This window comes from Aquarana catesbeiana, linkage group LG09 (assembly GCF_042186555.1).
Source record: "Aquarana catesbeiana isolate 2022-GZ linkage group LG09, ASM4218655v1, whole genome shotgun sequence".
In the NCBI taxonomy this organism is placed as follows: Eukaryota; Metazoa; Chordata; class Amphibia; order Anura; family Ranidae; genus Aquarana; species Aquarana catesbeiana.
The window spans coordinates 5,648,802-5,669,460 of record NC_133332.1 but is presented as its reverse complement, the minus strand read 5'-3'; the positions used below and the strand labels follow the sequence as shown (position 1 = coordinate 5,669,460).

At 46.5% G+C, this 20,659-nt stretch overlaps 1 protein-coding gene across 1 annotated transcript in view; it reads right to left on the bottom strand.

Moving 5' to 3' along the window:
- Positions 1 to 3,388: 3,388 nt before the first annotated feature.
- Positions 3,389 to 20,659, bottom strand: part of LOC141107400 (xaa-Pro aminopeptidase 2-like) — a gene marked incomplete in the record, with an annotated part of 211,680 nt that continues 194,409 nt past the window's right edge. The window contains 4 exon segments of the mRNA XM_073598107.1: positions 3,389 to 5,542; positions 8,504 to 8,602; positions 15,544 to 15,620; positions 17,578 to 17,637. Coding sequence (XP_073454208.1) covers positions 5,354 to 5,542; positions 8,504 to 8,602; positions 15,544 to 15,620; positions 17,578 to 17,637 — 425 coding nt within the window.

Genomic DNA, 20,659 nt, shown 5'->3' with positions numbered 1-20,659 from the left:
TAAGGACATGGATTACTGGAACCATGTCCTGTGGTCTGATGAGACCAAGATAAACTTATTTGGTTCAGATGGTGACAAGCGTGTGTGGGGGCAACCAGGTGAGGAGGACAAAGACAAGTGTGTCTTGTCTACAGTCAAGCATGGTGGTGGGGGTGTCATGGTCTGGGGCTGCATGAGTGCTGCCGGCACTGGGGGGCTACAGATCATTGAGGGAACCATGAATGCCAACATGTACTGTGACATACTGAAGTAGAGCATGATCCCCTCCCCTCAGAGACTGGACCGCAGGACAGTATTCCAACATGATAACCACCCCAAACACACCTCCAAGACCACCACTGCCTTGTTAAGAAGCTGAGGGTAAAGGTGATGGACTGGCCAAGCATGTCTCCAGACCTAAACCCTATTGATCATCTGTGGGACATCCTCAAAGGGAAGGTTGAGGAGCGCAAGGTTTCTAACATCCACCAGCTCCGTGATGTAATCATGGAGGAGGGGAAGAGGACTCCGGTGACAACCTGTGAAGCTCTGGTGACCTCCATGCCCAAGAGGGTGAAGGCAGTGCTGGAAAATAATGGTGGCCACACAAAATATTGACACTTTGGGCCCAATTTGGAGATTTTCACTTAGGGGTGTACTGACTTTTGTTGCCAGCGGTTTAGACATTAATGGCTGTGTGTTGAGTTATTTTGAGGGGACAGCAAATTTACACTGTTATACAAGCTGTACACTCACTACTTTACATTGTAGACAAGTGTCATTTCTTCAGTGTTGTCACATGAAAAGATAGAAGAAAATATCTACAGAAATGTGACTGAGGGGTGTACTTACTTTTGTGATATACTGTATAACAATCATGGTGATACCAATCAGGAAAGCTTGAGTACATTTCAACCGAGGTCATCAAGAGAAATGTCAAAGTAAATCATTTATCTGTACCACCATATGTTCATGGAGGCCGTACATGATGATATTTGAGCAAATGGAAATATTATGGTAACTGACAAGCAAGAGGTGCCAGACTAGTATATCAGACAGTCTATGAATCTTCCATTGGTGTGCACCCTAAAGCTCAAACACACAATACACTATATTGTCAAAAGTATTGGGACGCCTGCCTTTACACGCACATGAACTTTAATGACATCAAATGCCAAAAAAAAAGATAGAAGAAAAGATTTACAAAAATATGAGGGGTGTACTCACTTTTGTTTGATACTGTATATACATACACTATATTACAAAAAGTATTGGGACGCCTGCCTTTACACACACATGAACTTTAATGACATCCCAGTCTTAGTCCGTAGGGTTCAACATTGAGTTGGCTCCGCCCTTTGCAGCTATAACAGCTTCACCTCTTCTGGGAAGGCCGTCCACAAGGTTTAGGAGGGTGTCTATGGCAGGGGTCTTCAAACTACGGCCCTCCAGTTGTTCATGAACTTCAATTCCCATTATGCCTAGTCATGTCCCGCCCTCCTTGCCCCTCATCTCCTAGTCATGTCTGTGAATGTCAGAGTTTTACAATGCCTCCTGGGAAGTGTAGTTCTGCAACAGCTGGAGGGCCGTAGTTTGAGGATCCCTGGTCTATGGGAATGTTTGACCGTTCTTCCAGATGATTTGGACCAGTGCACAAAGCAAGGTCCATAAAGACATGGATGAGCGAGTTTGGGGTGGAGGAATATGTAATATAGGGGTCAATACATCTCAAAGTCGTTTTATTGGGTTGAGGTCAGGACTCTGTGCAGGCCAGTCAAGTTCCTCCACCCCCAAACTCGCTCATCCATGTCTTTGTGGACCTTGCTATAACAGCTTCACCTCTTCTGGGAAGGCCGTCCACAAGGTTTAGGAGGGTGTCTATGGGAAGATTTGACCGTTCTTCTAGAAGCGCAATGGGGGTTTCAGATTTAGGCCCACAGGTTTCAGACCTCATGCTGGGTTTAATGACGAAACCCCAGGAACTGAACCCAGATCTATTCACTTTTCCGTAGTCACAGCTCTACAAAGTTGAATTTCCTTTCTCTTACGGTCTTGGCGGCCATGGATACAGGAAGAAAAAAGAGGGTGACATTCCCCACCGCGGACACACACAACAAGGACTGAAAAAAAATGTGTAACTCATCTTATACTTTATCCAAAAATGTAAATAAAATTGTCTTTACGTAAACTATAATACTTTGATTCAGCATGAAAAAAATTTCCAGAAAATACAGCCAAATAAATACAAGCAAAAAACAATATAATGAAAAGTTACTTTAATAGTTTTATGCTTTTTGTGCTTTTATATTTTTAGACCTTAAAAGGACTTTAATTAAAGACTTTCTTGTATTTATCACGGATGTCATTTATATGATGATCAACATCATAAGTTCTGCAAAACATTCTCCATGTTGGACACTTTCACTTACGTATCTTGTTTTTTTAATCACATTTTGGCTTTTAATAACATAACATGGAACAGATGTAACATTTCCTGACCTCATACCCCTCAGATCAGCATCAAATCTGAATTCTGCAGAATAAATAAAATATTTAGCGCCTCAATTCACGGGAGAGAATGCCGACCAAAACTTTTTTTATGATCAGTTTTTCATGTAATGGGGGGGGGGGGGGGGGCAGGGCTGGACTGACCATGAGGAACACCGGGCACCTGTCCGATGGGCCAGAGCCGCTGGGCCGCATATCCTGGCAGAGATAATGGCCTGTTGGTGACCGGGGGGGACCGCACAACGAAAGGCACTCCTGCCCCGCTGGCGCTGTCTTCCTGTCGGCAGGGTGGGAGGAGATCTGTGCAGAGAGTTGCACACGCCGGCCAAGTCCTGACCTGCCGGAGATGGGACTGTGCGGGGGAGGTGGAGAGTGGGAGGTGGAGAGTGGGGGGGGGCACTGTGGTTGGAAATATCCCCTGTATCTGCATCCCCTGTATCTGCATGTGCCGACGTCATCGGCACATGCGCACTGAAGCGATGGCACGTTCGTGCCATTGCTTCGGTTAGTGCGCCGCTACCGGCGCGCGGGAGTGGCGTCATTGCGCCTCTGGCCAATCACAGCGCCGGAGCCCGCGATACCCGGAAGTAACTCCAGGAGCGATGTTGCCGGCCGGAGCGGTGTAAGAGGACCGCTGTGGGGGGGCCTCCATCTAAGGTATTTCATGATGAGCTCTAGTATGTGATGCATCGCTTGTATACATTTTGTCCCCTATGTGATTTTACCACTTGCTCACTGGACACTTAAACTCCCCTCCTGCCCAGACCAATTTTCAGCTTTCAGCGCTGATGCACTTTGAATGACAATTGCGCGGTCATACAACACTGTACCCAATTGAAATTTTTATCATTTTTTTCCCATAAATAGAGCTTTCTTTTGGTGGTATTTAATCACAGCTGGGATTTTTATTTTTTGCTAAACCAACAAAAAAAGATGGAAAATTTTGAAAAAAAAAATCATGTTTCATAGTTTGTTATAAAATTTTGCAAACAGGTAATTTTTCTCCTTCATTGATATGCACTGATAGGCTGCACTGATGGAAACGGATAGGCACAGTTAAGGCGGCACTGATAGGCACAGTTAAGGCGGCACTGATAGGCACAGTTAAGGCAGCACTGATAGGCACAGTTAAGGCGGCACTGATAGGCACAGTTAAGGCGGCGCTGATAGGCACAGTTAAGGTGGCACTGATAGGCACAGTTAAGGCGGCACTGATAGGCACAGTTAAGTCGGCGCTGATAGGCACAGTTAAGTCGGCGCTGATAGGCACAGTTAAGGCGGCACTGATAGGCACAGATAAGGCGGCACTGATGGCCACTGATGGGTGGCACTGATGGGCGGCACTGATGGGCAGTGATTGGCGGCACTGATAGGTGACACTGATGGGTGGCACTGATGTGCAGCACTGTTGTTGAGGCACTGATTGTGGGCACTAATGGGTGGCACTGTGGGCACTGATGGGTGGCACGGTGGGCACTGGTAGGCAGCACTGCTGCCTATTGCTAGGTGGCACTGGCAGGGGGCACAGGTGATCTAGCGGCAGATCTCCGTGATCGGGACTGATGTCCCTCTCACGGCCGCCGGTGATCGGCTTTTTTTTCCTCCTCACACTGTCAGCGCGAGGAGAAAAAATAGCCGATTACCGACTCTGTTGACATCACATGATCAGCTGTCATTGGCTGACAGCTGATCACGTGGTAATCGGTCGGGATCGACCCCTTACTCCGATCTGGGATCAGCCGAGTCCCATAGACTCACTGATCACAGAGCGCGCCGCGCGCGCCCTGCAGGGGGCGCACAGGCCGCTTGTGCATGGGACGACGTCAATAGACGTGTCCTGGCAAAGCAGGTCCGTGCTGTAGCCGTCATTCGGCTATAGCGCGGATCGCTAGTGGTTAAAAAAAGAAATTAAGCAAAAAAAAATTTTTAATTTTTTTTGCAAAACAAATAAAGTTACACTCAAGCACGTAAAATGTGCCCCCCCCAAAAAAAAAATGTTGAGGCCCCCTCCACCCTCACATATATGCATGTACGAACATACATGTGTATATGTGAGGGTGGAGGGGGCCTCAACGTAAATTCATATGCTGGGGCTCCTACACATAAAAACATTGATTACGATACACGTTACATATCGCCGCGCGCACCGCGGAGTGAGAGCAATCATTCTAACACTAGACCCTCCTCCGGGAAACACTGAACTGATGGCCTATAAGGGGGGGGGGGGCATTTGAAATGTCGCCTATAGAAAAAATAGGTTACTAAAGTTTGTCACCATTTCACAGACGCATACAAATTTAAGGTTTAACACGTTGGGTATCTATTTACTCGTCTTTTATATTTTACCAAAAAATGTTTGTAGTTTTTTTTTTTGCATTCGTTTGCCCTAAAATTCACTTTAGTGTGTTTTTTTTTTTTTTTTTACTGACATTTTGCATTTCCTAGACCTTTGCGGTAATATTAAATATATATATATATATATATATATATATATACTTAATATTACCGCATATATAAAAATATTAACACTATTTTATTCTCCAGGGTGTCTGCTTTTAGAAAACATAGAATGTTTGGGGATTTTATGTTATCTTCAGGCCTAAACTGAATTTTTAAACGAGTGCAAAACAAAAAAAAAATTGTAAAAATGGCCCTGGCTGCGAAGGGGTTAATCTTATGATTTAAAAAAAAAAGATAGCCAAGTAATACAAGGAGCACTGAATATAATAGAAAAGTCACTTTAATAGTTTATCTTTTTTTTGCATTTATTTTAGACTTTAAAAAAGCTCTTCATGAAGCCAGTCCTGGTATGTGGTACGATACGGCGCGGCGATGGTGTCGTTGGTGTCGGTGTCAGGCTCCTCGTCTACTGGAGGAACAGACTGACCATGAGAGATACGGACAGTACACCCAGAGAGGCGGTGACCATTGTCCCCGGGGACAGGGGCTCCGTGTTCCTCTCCAGCCACTTGTACTCCTCCTGGCGGCCCTGTCTCTGCAGCTCTGGCAGCATCACCTGTCTGATCTTCTTGTAGTGTTGGTCTACATGCTTGAGCTATTGAAACAGATACACAGATATTAATAAATTCATCAATAACACCGCCGCTCATTATAACTGATACAAGATATCCATTCATTGTATACTGCATATAAAACAATGGAATTTTTCTAACCATTGTTTAGGGGAGAAGTTTCTGATCCCAAAACAAGAACCTCCTTTTGCTTCTAGCGGCAGAGCTGGAAGAACTTTAACGTACCTGGAATATCCAAAATAAGATAATCCTCTAAACCAAAGGGGTCCCCAAACTACGGCCCCCTATAAGATTCTATCTGGCCTGGAGCAACTGTCCATGAAAATACCTCAGCTGGCTGGCAGTGGATGTGGTGATCTGTGTATCCTAATACAGAGACTGGTGAATCCAGACATGACCCTCCCCCAGTCCATCTGATGGGCACTCTTAGATGTAAGTGGGGGACTCTGATGGGCTCCCTTGGATTTAAAGGGGGACTTTGTTGTGTACCCCTGAATGTAAGGGGACTCTTTCGGGTACTCCTGGATGTAAGGGAAACTCTGATGGGTTCTTCTAGGTGTACGGGAGGACTCTGATAGGTAATTCTGAGGAAGCTGACGGGCAATCCTAGATGTAGAGGGTACTCATGTGGGCACTCCTGGATGTAAGTGGTGACTCTGATGGGCACTTATAGCAGTAAGGGGAACTCTGATGGGTACTTCTAGATTAGGGGTCGCCAAACCAACCTATTAACATTCTACGAGGAAGTGAACTGCCATCTGGACAAAGGTAGGTCGGTGAATTTGGTGTATCTGGATTTTTGCAAAAGCATTTAAGACAGTCCCCCACAAACACCTAATCTACAAGGTGAGGTCTGTAGGAGTGGACCACAGGGTATGTACCTGGATAGAAAACTGGGCGTGTCCAAAGGGCGGTGATAAATAACGTGTACTCAGAATGGACTAGAGTGGTCAGTGGGGTACCCCAGGGCTCTGTCCTGGGACCAATTCTATTTGATTTATTTATAAATGATATAGAGGATGGGAAAACTAGCTCGAGCTCAGTGTTGGCTGATGACACAAAAATAAGCAGGGCAATAACATAGTTACATAGTAGGTGAGGTCGAAAAAAGACACAAGTCCATCAAGTCCAACCTATTAAGTCCAACATCACAGCAGAATATACAAACTTTACAAGAGGACCTGAAGAAATTATTGGAATGGGCTACTGCATGGCAACCTAACACTGGTAAATGTAGGTAATGCACTTGGGTTGGTAGACATAAAAAACGCAAGTTACTCTTTAGTGGGGGAAACCCTAGGGGCTTTCAGGATGGAGAAAGATCTGGGGGTCCCAGTAGAAGACAATAGAATGCAGTGTTAAGCTTTGGCTACCAAAGCCAGCAGAATATTAGCAGGCATTAAAAAAAGGATAATTCTACCACTTTATAAGACTCTGGTCCGGCCGCACCTGGAGTATGCTGTCCAGTTCTGTCACCAGTCCTCAGGAAGGATGTACTGGAACTGGAGAGAGTCCAGAGAAGGGCAACTAAATTAATAAGGGGACTGGAGGATCTCAATTTTGAGGAATGACTTACAAGCGCTAAATGTGTTCTCCTTAGAGAAGAGACTCTCGAGAGGAGATTTGATAGCGATATACAAATATCTCAATGGGGATCCCAGTGTAAGTATGAAACTTTTCAGTCCCAGGGAACGTAGGAGGACACGGAGCCACACAATGAGACTGGAAGAGAAGCGGTTTAACCTTAAGCTGCGTAGGGGGGGGGTTTCACTGTCAGGACGGAAAGGATGTGGAACTCTCTTCCACAATCGGTGGTGTCGGAAGGAAGTATGGATAGTTTTAACCACTAGCCAACCAGCGCATGACGGTGTACATCGACACAATGGCACGGCTGGGCAAATGGGCGTACAGGTACGTCCCCTTTAAATCGCGGCATTGTGGGCACGCGTGCCCACTGCATGCTCCGTGAACGTGCCCGCGGGCTCGATGTCCGCCGTGGGCCCGCGATCGTGTCACGGAGCGGAAGAACGAGGAGATGCCTTTGTAAACAAGGCATTTCCCCGTTCTGCCCTAGTGACATAACAGAGATCTACTGCTCCCTGTGATCGTGAGGAGTGATCGCTGTCATGTCAGTGGTAGCCCATCCCCCCCACAGTTAGAACACCTCCCTAGGACACACTTAACCCCTTGATCGCCCCCTAGTGTTAACCCCTTCACTGCCAGTGTCATTTACACAGTAATCAGTGCATTTTTATAGCACTGATCGCTGTATAAATGACAATGGTCCCAAAATGGTGTCAAAAGTGTCCGATGTTCTGCCATAATGTTGCAGGCATGATAAAAATCGCAGATCGCCACCATTACTAATAAAAAAAAAAATAATAATAATAAAAATGCCATAAATCTATCCCCTATTTTGTAGACGCGATAACTTTTGTGCAAACCAATCAATATACGCTTTTTGTGTTTTTTTTCAGCCAAAACATTATGACCACCCCATCAAAAAAAATAATAATATTTTTTTTTTTTTTTTTTTAAATAATTTTTGAAAAAAAAAATCATTTTTGAAATAATAAAAAAAAATCATTTTTGAAAAAAAAAAAAAAATCATTTTTGAAAAAAAATAAAAATAATAATAATTAAAAAAAAAAAAAAAAGTTTTGAACAAAAAAACCATTTTTTTGAAAAAAAAAATAAAAAATAAAAAAAATAATTTTTGAAAAAAATGTTCAACTCTTTCATCTAATGATGGGACTTCTTCAACTTTTTTACTACTATTTATACTTTTTTAAAATACTAAGCTTTTTAACACTTTCCACAGTTACTCCAACCACACAACAGTTGCTCAAGCCACTCCTCCCAGTTACTCCGCCCACTCCTGTCGTAGACTACTGTAGGTGGAGGCAAGAACACTTCACACAATTTCCCCAGAAATTGTAGCTTTTCTAGTTGTAATTATTATTATTATTATTATGTCTACTCACATGCACATCTGTCATTAGATTGGTGTTGATCAGATTTCGGTCATATGGCACTAAAGTCACCTTCTCAAACGTCAAATATTTCTCTCCTCCAAACGTGTACTGCAATGGGGATATAGAAGTTCATTATATGGTTGACTCAATTACACAACACATAGAGCAAGGCAAATCACATTGTATCAATAATATTACAATTGTTTAGGGTGAAATGTTAAATACAACATTCAGGACAAAATGACGGGGCCTTTCTAAAGCCTTCAATCCCCCCCCCCACCCCCACCCTCCCCCCGGCTCCCCCTAGACACTTATGCTTACCCTCAAATTGCATCCCTGCCAATTCTTCTTCCACTGCAGCCTCCCCAGTATATGGTATAAGGAAGCATGTGACCTCCTACCGTGTCCATACGCTATGTCTGAACAGATGTAAGTGGCATTGTCGCTCCCTGTAAGTTCCCACCACCAGTATTCTGTTATGGTTGCAATGAAGGAGAGAGCGAGGAGAGCTGTGAAGGTGCATCAGTTGTGGCTTTTAAAGGGACCCCGTCACTTTACACTGAGTAGTCACTTTAAAAAGACTGGACCGCAGGGCAGTATTCCAACATGATAACCACCCCAAACACACCTCCAAGACGACCACTGCCTTGCTAAAGAAGCTGAGGGTAAAGGTGATGGACTGGCCAAGCATGTCTCCAGACCTAAACTCTATTGAGCATCTGTGGGACATCCTCAAACGGAAGGTGGAGGAGCGCAAGGTCTCTAACATCCACCAGCTCTGTGATGTCATCATGGAGGAGGGGAAGAGGACACCAGTGACAACCTGTGAAGCTCTGGTGACCTCCATGCCCAAGAGGGTTAAGGCAGTGCTGGAAAATAATGGTGGCCACACAAAATATTGACACTTTGGGCCCAATTTGGAGATTTTCACTTAGGGGGTGTACTGACTTTTGTTGCCAGTGGTTTAGACATTAATGGCTGTGTGTTGAGTTATTTTGAGGGGACAGTAAATTTACACTGTTATACAAGCTGTACACTCACTACTTTACATTGTAGACAAGTGTCATTTCTTCAGTGTTGTCACATGAAAAGATAGAAGAAAAGATTTACACAAATGTGAGGGGTGTACTTACTTTTGTGATATACTGTATAACAATCATGGTGATATAAATCAGGAAAGCTTGAGTACATTGCAACCGAGGTCATCAAGAGAAATGTCAAAGTAAATCATTTATCTGTACCACCATATGTTCATGGAGGCCGTACATGATGATATTTGAGCAAATGGAAATATTGTGGTAACTGACAAGCAAGGAGTGCCAGACTAGTATATCAGACAGTCTATGAATCTTCCATTGGTGTGCACCCTAAAGCTCAAACACACTATATTGTCAAAAGTATTGGGACGCCTGCCTTTACACACACATGAACTTTAATGACATCCCAGTCTTAGTCCATAGGGTTCAACATTGCGTTGGCTCCGCCCTTTGCAGCTATAACAGCTTCACCTCTTCTGGGAAGGCCGTCCACAAGGTTTAGGAGGGTGTCTATGGGAATGTTTGACCATTCTTCCAGAAGCCCATTTGTGAGGTCAGGCACTGATGTTGGATGAGAAGGCCTGGCTTGCAGTCTCTGCTCTAAGTCATCCCAAAGGTGTTCTATCAGGTTGAGGTCAGGACAGTTAAGATCCTACACCCCAAACTCGCTCATCCATGTCTTTATGGACCTTGCTTTGTGCACTGGTGGAGGGGGGATTATGGTGTGGGGGGAGGGGGGATTATAGTGTGGGGGTGGAGGGGGGATTATGGTGTGGGGTTGTTTTTCAGGGGTTGGACTTGGCCCCTTAGTTCCAGTGAAAGGAACTCTTAAGGCGTCAGCATACCAAGACATTTTGGACAATTTCATGCTCCTAATTTTGTGGGAACAGTTTGGGGGTGGCCAAACTATAAAGACATAGATGAGCGAGTCTGGGGTGGAGAAACTTGACTGGCCTGCACAGAGTCCTGACCTCAACCCGATAGAACAACTTTGGGATGAATCAGAGCGGAGACTGCGAGCCAGGCCTTCTCGTCCAACATCAGTGCCTGACCTCACAAATGCTCTTCTGGAAGAATGGTCAAACATTCCCATAGACACCCTCCTAAACCTTGTGGACGGCCTTCCCAGAAGAGGTGAAGCTGTTATAGCTGCAAAGGGCGGAGCCAACTCAATGTTGAACCCTCCGGACTAAGACTGGGATGTCATTAAAGTTCATGTGTGTGTAAAGGCAGGTGTCCCAATACTTTTGGTAATATAGTGTGTTTGGAAATCCTTGCACCCCAGGAACACCTGAAAGCCAAATGTCCTGCGGAATCAGGGCTTTGTATTATATATTATATGTCACCTAGGTTTCTGCTGTCCCAGGCGTCCCTGGATCAGCATGAGAACTGGGTATTTGGCATTTGTAGATAAGAAATTAGAACAACCCAAGGTGGTCAGGAACAAGGTGGGCCCCTAAGGCAAAATTCTGAAAATTCATTGGATTCAATAGGGAATGCGGTTTTAGGCATTACCAGCTTGTAAGGGCTCTAATAGCGTTCGTTTTTGTTTTCTTTCTCTCTATTTTTTGGTACATTTTTTGTTTTTATAGACAGCAGGCAATAAAGTCCATATAGCAATGAGAAATCTGTAGACAGACAGTGGACTTCTTTTATTTATTTATTTTGTTTTGCGCTTTTTTTTTTTTGTCAATATGTTTTATTTTTATTTCTTTGTTTTATCATACAAAAAAAAAAAAATGATATACCAAAATAAGAGAGGAAAAAAAATGTACATATCTTGGCTATCTTTAATACTTTGTCTAATTTTGCCACAAGATGAAATCGAACAATTTCAGAAAAGTTACTTATTTAAGCCGTTAATCATTTTTCTTCTTTGTGTGATTATCCCAAACAGCTTTAAAGTGGAGTTCCAGTCATTTTGTGTTTATTAACCTCTTGCTTACCGGGCACTTAAACCCCCCTCCTGCCCAGGCCAATTTTCAGCTTTCAGCGCTGTCGCAGTTTGAATGACAATTGCGCGGTCGTACAACACTGTACACAAATGAAATTTTTATCATTTTTTCCCACAAATAGAGCTTTCTTTTTTTGGTGGTATTTAATCACAGCTGGGATTTTTATTTTTTTGCTAAACAAACAAAAAAAGATGGAAAATTTTGAAAAAAAAAATCATGTTTCACAGTTTGTTATAAAATTTTGCAAACAGGTAATTTTTCTCCTTCATTGATATGCGCTGATTAGGCGGCACTGGTGGGCACTGATAGGCACAGTTAAGGTGGCACTGATGGGGACAGATAAGGCGGTACTGATGGCCACTGATGGGCGCTGATGGGTGGCACTGATGGGTGGCAGGGATGGGTGGTACGGATAGGTGGGACTGATGGGCACTGATAGGTACCACTGATGGGGGGCACTGATGGGCGGCACTGATGGGGGGCACTAATGGGTGGCACTGATGGGCACTTATGGGCACTGGTAGGTGACACTGATGTGCAGCACTGTTGTGGGCGCTGATGGGTGGCACTGTGGGCACTGATGGGTGGCACTGTGGGCACTGATGGATGGCACTGATTGATGGCACTGTGGGCACTGATGGGTGACGCTGGCGGGCACTGGTAGGTGGCACTGCTGCCTATTGCTTTGTGACAGATGATCGCCGTGATCGGGACTGATGTCACGGCCGCCGGTGGTCGGGTTTTTTTTTCCTCCACACGCTGTCAGCGCGAGGAGGAAAAATAGCCAATTACCGACTCTGTTTACATCACATGATCAGCTGTCATTGGCTGACAGCTGATCATGTGGTAAGGGGTCGGGACCGACCCCTTACTCTGATCAGGTGAGTCTCATAGACTCGCTGATCACCGGGCGCGCAGGCCGCTCGTGCACGAGGCGACGTCAATAGACGTAGTCCCGGCAATTTAGATCCGCGCTGTTGCCGTCATTTGGCAATGGCCCGGATCTGAAGAGGTTAAAATTAATTTTAATAAACACACACTCACCTGTCCCAGGATCCGGCGATGCAGCCCGCCCGAACAATCGATTCTCTCCCTGGCGCCGCCAGCATTTCAACTGTGGGCACCCAGGTGTGACAGCTTGTGGCTTCACAGAAAGGTGCGCACTGCACATGCACGAGTCACGCCTCCTGAATGGTCGGGCAACCATCTGCGACCTTTGATGTGTCCCAAAAGTATGCAGGGAGGGAGGGGGGAAGAGGAGAACCTCACCTTAGGATCGCATAGGAGGCCCAAGCGGAAGTGGGAGCGGGTACCTGTCAAAACTAGGTACCTGCCTCCCCACAAAAAAAAAAAAAAATGACATGGCAAATGTGGCATAGGAAGGGGGGGGGGGGGTAGGAGTGCTTAAAAGCATAACTTCTCGTACACGGAAGCTTGGGAGAATGATCTCCAATGCAGCTGGGACCTGGAAACCTGGCAAGCAGCATACTCTAAAGCTTTCAAGGGAATCCTAAATGTCTCACTAATTGAAGCAAGTCTTAAGATCATAACCAGATGGTACCTTACCCCCCGCTAGGCTTGCTGCCATCTACCCCTCAGCAGATCCACTCTGTTTCAGAGGATGCCAACTACTGGGTTTCGATGGCGCATGTCTGGTGGGAGTGCCCAAAAATTCACTAATTTTGGAGACAGATTTTTAATATGATCTATAAGGTGACCAATTGCCAGGTGCCCAGATCCCCAGCTGTGGCTCTCCTCAACGCTCACGTACCCCAACTCCCAAAGGCTACTCAAAAACGAATCCACTTCATCTTTCCTAGGTGCAAAGCTCACAATGGCCAAAGCCTGGAAACAGCCAAAAACTTCCATTTTGGCAGCTAAAAGGAAAATATTGTGGATTATGACCCAGGAGAAGCTAGCCAGTATCCTGGTGTCCAACCCAGAAATTCCAAAAGGTCTAGGAACCCTGGGCTCTCTTTATGGGGATCTCCCTCATTCCGGGTGTCCCTTCAAGTTCGCATCCCCCTACAGTTTGAGGTTGGGCACACACCCCCTCCACCCACCTATCTTCCCCCATTCCCCTCTTCTTTTTCCACCTTTCCTTATCTTCCGATATTACTACGCCTGGTGGTGACCCTGGGCGCACCTCTTGTCCCGTGAGATTCTGGGACGGGAGAGGGAAGATGTGAAGGACATTGGGGAAACCCAGATAGTCAAGCCTTCACAGCCGGGCTGGCCCTCGGGGTGGGGTCGCAGGAGGGGCGGGAGAACTCCCCCCCCCCCCCCGACACAGTAAGATCCCGATAGGGGTGCCGGGGGCAGGGAGGATTTCTGCCTCCCCGGGGGCCTGGCCTTGGGTTCTGCCCAGCTGCAGCCCAACCTAGTCTGCCTTAATGGCAGCCCACCAGGGCAATATTTGGTTTAAAGAATGTAAGTTAACACGTTCGTTGGCTGTTTGCTTAAAACAAGACTTCAATTGGGGCCTACCCCAAGGTTACACTGAAAATACACTGTACTCTGTTTTTATTTCTGCATTTTGAAAATAAAATACCGTATTTATCGGTGTATAACACGCGCCGGCGTATAACATGCACCCCAAGTTTAGGAGGGAATTTTAAGGAAATAAAATTTTAGGAGGAAAGTTTAAGGAAAAAAAACTTACATTTAAATGCCCATCAGTGCAGCCTTGCCCCAGTGTCCAGTGCAGCCTAGTCAGTGCAGCTTTGCCCCAGTGCAGCCTTGTTAGTGCAGCTTTGCCCCAGTGCAGCCTTGTCAGTGCAGCTTTGCCCCAGTGCAGCCTTGTCAGTGCAGCTTTGCCCCAGTGCAGCCTTGTCAGTGCAGCTTTGCCCCAGTGCAGCCTTGTCAGTGCAGCTTTGCCCCAGTGCAGCCTTGTCAGTGCAGCTTTGCCCCAGTGCAGCCTTGTCAGTGCAGCTTTGCCCCAGTGCAGCCTTGTCAGTGCAGCTTTGCCTCAGTGCAGCCTTGTCAGTGCAGCTTTGCCCCAGTGCAGCCTTGTCAGTGCAGCTTTGCCCCAGTGCAGCCTTGTCAGTGCAGCTTTGCCTCAGTGCAGCCTTGTCAGTGCAGCTTTGCCTCAGTGCAGCCTTGTCAGTGCAGCTTTGCCCCAGTGCAGCATTGTCAGTGCAGCTTTGCTCCAGTGCAGAATTGTCAGTGCAGCCTTGTCCCCAGTGGTCAGTGCAGCCTTGTCCCCAGTGGTCAGTGCAGCCTTGTCCCCAGTGGTCAGTGCAGCCTTGTCCCCAGTACCGCCGATATACACAAGTTTAGTGTGTATTTTTAAATATGGCGCCGCGGAGTTTGGAGGGACTCGGCGGCGCTCGTTCAGCTGAACGAGCGCCGCCAAGAACACAGTGACTGGGCGGAGCTGAGATACACATAGCCGAGGGTTCTCGGCGCCGTTCACAGTCACGCCCAGTCCCTATGATGGACATAACAGAGGTCCAATTGCGGGACTGGGCGGGACTGTGAACGGCGCCGAGAAGAGCCGAGAACCCTCGGCTATGTGTATCTCGGCTCCGCCCAGTCACTGTGTTCTCGGCGCCGAGTCCCTCCGAACTCCGCGGCGCCATATTTAAAAATACACGCTATGTGAATGTCGCCGGCGATCGCTCCGATAGATCACAAAATAGCGGGGATCGGCGTATAACACGCACCCACGATTTTCCCCTGATTTTAAGGGGAAAAAAGTGCGTGTTATACGCCGATAAATACGGTACTTTGAAAGTAAAGCATACCTTCCCCTTTTTGGTGGAGCTCCGCTTTAAGTTACTTGCTTTTTCTGTCTACTTTTTGCGAAACAAGGCAAAAGAAGAGGAACATTTCAGGGAAATTTATCCAACTGAGAATCTGCCAATTTTCGTTGTGAAATCAAGCTTGGAAATATTTTTTTTGCGCTTATCCCTGCCGATAGGCAATTCAGCTTGCCAGGCTCTGGCCAATACGTAAAATGTAATTGTCTGCGCCCCTTAAAAAAAACGTGAAATCAATTCAATAGATAACAACAATATCATGATTACAAAAATGATGAATAATATAAAATAGAAACCTTTGTATCTGCTTCCACCACCACCGCAATGTCCTCAATACGGATACCAAAAAGTCCTTCATGGTAGTAGCCCGGTTCTACGGAGGAAGGAAAATAAATGTTTGGTGTGAGTAAACCCAAAGATAGGGTTTTCTGTGCACAGCATGGATCCCAGGAACATTTTTAAGTGGCTCAAAAGGCTCAAGGTTTTTTACCTTCATGCATTCTATGTAAAAAACCTTCTCAGTGTAGCAGCCCCCCCCCCCCCCAATACTCCCCTGAGCCCCATTGTGATCCAGCAATGTACACAAGAAACTCAGCTCTCCGGGGACTCTCCCTCCTCATTGGCTGAGACAGCAGCGAGAGCCATTGGCTCCCGCTGCTGTCAATCACAGCTAGTGAGCCAATGAGAAGAGAGGGGGCGGTACCAAGCCGCGGCTCTTTTTGTGTATGAATGGATAGGCAGAGCAGCGGCTTGGAAGCGAGTCAGCTCGGGTGCAGGAGGGAGGGGCCAAGAGCACTGGCAAAGGGACCCGAGAAGAGGAGGATCGGGGCTGCTCTGTGCAAAACCATTACACAGAGCAGGTAAGTATAACATGTTTAAAAAAAAAAAAAAGCCTTTACTATCACTTTAAAAAATATTACAAAGGGCTGTTTTTCCTAGTCTCATAATGACTAAGGACAGAGGCCACTAAAAGGCTTACAAGAGATGGAGCCCTTTAGGTTTGGAGATCCCGCTGGACTGACTCACTGGTCAACGGGTAGGTGATGACGGGGGGGCGGGTTGGAAGAATTCCCTTCCAATGATTTCCGCCCAAGAAGGTCATACAATAATGGGTTTAAAAATCACATACACGATGTGAGCAAAGGTTTGTGGAGGCATCACACCTTTATGTTGGATCTCTGATTCTAAAATTGTGGTCTTTAATATGAAGATCCCCCCCCCCCCTTTGCAGCTATAACAGTCTGCACTCTTCTGGAAAGGCTTTCTACAAGACCGTGGAGTGTGTCTATGGGAATTTGTGTTCTTTTAGCCAAATGAAAAGGTACTGATGTTGGATGAGAAAACCTGAGTCAGAGTTGGTGTTTTAATTCATTCCAAGGGTATTCAGTAGGGTTGAGGTTAGGGCTCCATGCAGGCCAATTGAGTTCAATGGACCAAACTCACAACTGATGTTCCAACTCTTCTCAAAGGTGTTCAGTAGGGTTGAGAGAAAATATCACCCAATGGGGACAAAGTAGGCAACAAAACACTGACAGAGATTTTTTTTTGTATTAAAATAACAAGAATGTTATACCTACCTGCTCTGTGTAATGGTTTTGCACATAGAGGCCCCGAGCCCCCCCTCGGCTCTCCTGGATCCTTCTCTTCAGTAAATGGTCACCATAGAACGTGGACTGGACAGTGAATGAATGGGAAGTGCTCTGTGCTGAGCGGCTTCCTGTTCATTTCATAAACTGAAGCATAGTAATCACATTTTTCTATGATTCTGTTATGAATGAACACAGCGAGCGAGCGTGTTCACTTAGAAAAGGAAGGGGCTGGTAAATTACATATTTACTAGCCCCTTCCCCTGCTCTCCATCCAGAGACATCCCCCCCGCGGCAGCCAGGGGGAGAGGATAGGAGGGGAATCAGCAGCAATGCAAGCCAACACAGTAGGAAGCCTGGGCAGTAGGGGGAAATGGCACCTTATGTAGTAATTAGGGTGTGCCCAGGCACACCTGGCACACCTACGAGTGGGAGCCAATGGTTCCCACTGCTATCAATCTATCCAATGAGAAGTGAGAGAGTGGAGAGAGAGAGCTGCTGTTCTCGTGCACAGCACTGGATGGAGATTGGATGGACCTTGTTATCTACATATGAATTAAATAGTAAACACTGATCTATTGTATTTACTGGGCATCAATGACCTCCTGCCATAAAACGGTAAAAACTAAAAAAACTAAACATTGTGCTAACACAGGAATGGCGCCAATAAAAAAAAAAAAAAAAAGAACTTCTAATAGGGAGATAAAAATAATATTAATAAAATAATATCAAGTGTTATAGTACCAATTGATGTGAACATTCCTTTGGTAAAAGCAATATTCCCAGCCCGCAATCCAACCGGCCCTAGAGATGGGAAATGACAATAAAGAGAGTTATTTTCTTAGTGCACATTATTATTATTTATATTATTATTATTATACAGTTGGAGCCAATTTATGACTGTAATATTATTTTCTATGTTTTTTTTACTTTTTTTAAAAAACAAAAATGCATAAAAGTTTTCCATGGTTAATGGCATAAAGCTTGATGCGAAACTACAGTATAATATTTTGGGTGCCAATTTTATTTTTTATTATTATTGTATCTTTATTTTACAGATGTTTATTACAGGGAACACCTATTACAATGGTGTCATGCAGTATTCTGTTTTTCTTTTCGTTAAACGGCTTATTTAACAACTTGACTTCCTGAAGGTGTTACCCCCCCCCCTTTCATGACCAGGGCATTTTTTACTATTCAGCACTGTGCTACTTCAAGTGGCAATTGCTCGGTCATGCAACACTGTGATCAAATTCAATTCATGCCATTTTTTTTCACACAAATTGAGCTTTATTTTGGTGGTATTTGATCACCATTGCGTTTTTTTATTTTTTCTTATACAGTGGAACCTCGGATTGTGAGTAACACAGTTAACGAGCATTTCGCAATACTAGCTATTTTTTTTCTTCAATCCTGACTCAATTTGTCTCGCAAGATGAGCAGGATTCAAGTGGCTGGGGGGTGCAGTACCGCATTTGGCCACTCTGTTCCGGAGTGTCTCCGTGCGTCTCAGAGTGTCACCAGTGCCCCCACACATCTGGCCAAATGCAGTACTGCATACACTGGAGCCCCCGCACCTCTGGCCACATGCGGTACTGCATACATCGGCGCCCCCGCACCTCTGGCCACATGCGGTACTGCATACACCGGCACCCCCGCACCTCTGGCCACATGTGGTACTGCATACATCGGTGCCCCCGCACCTCTGGCCACATGCGGTACTGCATACACCGGCACCCCCGCACCTCTGGCCACATGTGGTACTGCATACATCGGTGCCCCCGCACCTCTGGCCACATGCGGTACTGCATACACCGGCACCCCCGCACCTCTGGCCACATGCGGTACTGCATACACCGGCACCCCCTTACCTCTGGCCACATGTGGTACTGCATACATCGGTGCCCCCGCACCTCTGGCCACATGCGGTACTGCATACACCGGTGCTCCCGCACCTATGGCCACATGCGGTACTGCATAAATCGGCGCCCCCGCACCTCTGGCCACATGCAGTACTGCATACACCTACACCCCCTTACCTCTGGCCACATGTTGTACTGCATACATCGGTGCCCCCGCACCTCTGGCCACATGCGGTACTGCATAAATCGGCGCCCCCGCACCTCTGGCCACATGCGGTACTGCATACACCGGCGCCCTCGCACCTCTGGTCACATGTGGTACTGCATACATAGGCCCCCCTCACCTTTGGCCACATGCGGTACTGCATACATCGGCGCCCCCGCACCTCTGTCCACATGCGGTACTGCATACACCGGCGCCCCCGCACCTCTGGCCACATGCGGTACTGCATACATCAGCGCCCCCGCACCTCTGTCCACATGCGGTACTGCATACACCGGTGGCCTCGCACCTCTGGCCACATGCGGTACTGCATACACCGGCGCCCCCGCACCTCTGTCCACATGCGGTACTGCATACACCGGTGGCCTCGCACCTCTGGCCACATACAGTACATAGACCTGAAGTCACTGTGGAACGAATTAGCTGGGTTTCCATTGATTCCTGTGGGGAAACTCGCTTTGATATAAGAGTGCTTTGGATTACAAGCATTCTTCTGGAACGGATTATGCTCGTAATCCAAGGTACTACTGTATAACCAAAAATAATCCAACGATTTTGAAAGCCCCCTGCCATTATTCTCTACTTTGTTATAAAACATATCCAATAAAAATCAAATTTCTTCATAAATTTAGGCCAAAATGTATTCTGCTACATGTATCTGGGAGAAAAAAAAATTCCAATAAGTGTATATTAATTGATTTGTGTGGAAGTTATAGCGTCTACAAACTATGGTATAGATACTGGGATTTACACATCTATAGACACTATACTGGTAATGGCGGTGATCAGCGACTTAAAGTGGGGGACTGTGATAGTGTGGCGGGGAATCTGGCGCTAATTGTAACTGATGTTGCTAGTGGCACTAATACATATATAATACTAATACTAGTATACTAATACTAATTCATATATAATACTGTACATTGTACTAATGACCCTGGCTGGCAAGGGGGTTAACATCAAGGGGCAATCAAGGGGTTAACTGTGTGCCTAACAAGTGTAAGGCTCCTCTGGAACTCCCTACCCCAATCTGTCCAACTATCTCTTACTCTGCCCACTTTCAGATGATCCCTGAACGCAGTGGCGTTGCTATGGGGGTGCGGCCCGCACCTGGGTGACAACCGCCAGAGGGGTGACACTAGGTCCGAACACAGCAGGTGACATTGCACGGCTGTTGCGCTGCGGAGACACAAGGGCAGCACCTCGCTCTTGCTGGGGACAGAGGCAGCACCGGCCGGAGATCAGTAGGGGGACTCATGAGAGGCAGAGATAATATAGGCAGTAAGGAAGGACTCGAGGAACGAGGAGGAGGCTGACCGCCGGGGATAAAAGAAGAGGCCAGAGTGAAGGAGCCAACAAGGGGACTGAGTATTAGGTAATCCTTACAGTACGTGGCACTGAACACTCGATCCGGGCACACACCCAACACATGCCATTCCCACAGATAAAGCCTCAAGCTCTGCTGTCTGTGCCTCCAGTGAGGATGGCAGAGCCGGCTGTGTGCCTGCACAGGATGTGCAGGAAACAGCCGAAGGGTAAGGATCCGGGGCAAGGTGAGGAGGGGGGGAGTCTCGCCCCTCTCTGTCATACCCCCACACCCTCTCTCTCACCCCCAACACCCTCTCTCTCACCCCCACCACCCTCTCTGTGTCTCACCCCCTCTGTCTCTCAACCCCCTCTCTCACCCCCCACCCCCCTCTCTCTTAACCCCCTCTCTCCTCCCCCTCTCTCCCTCACACCC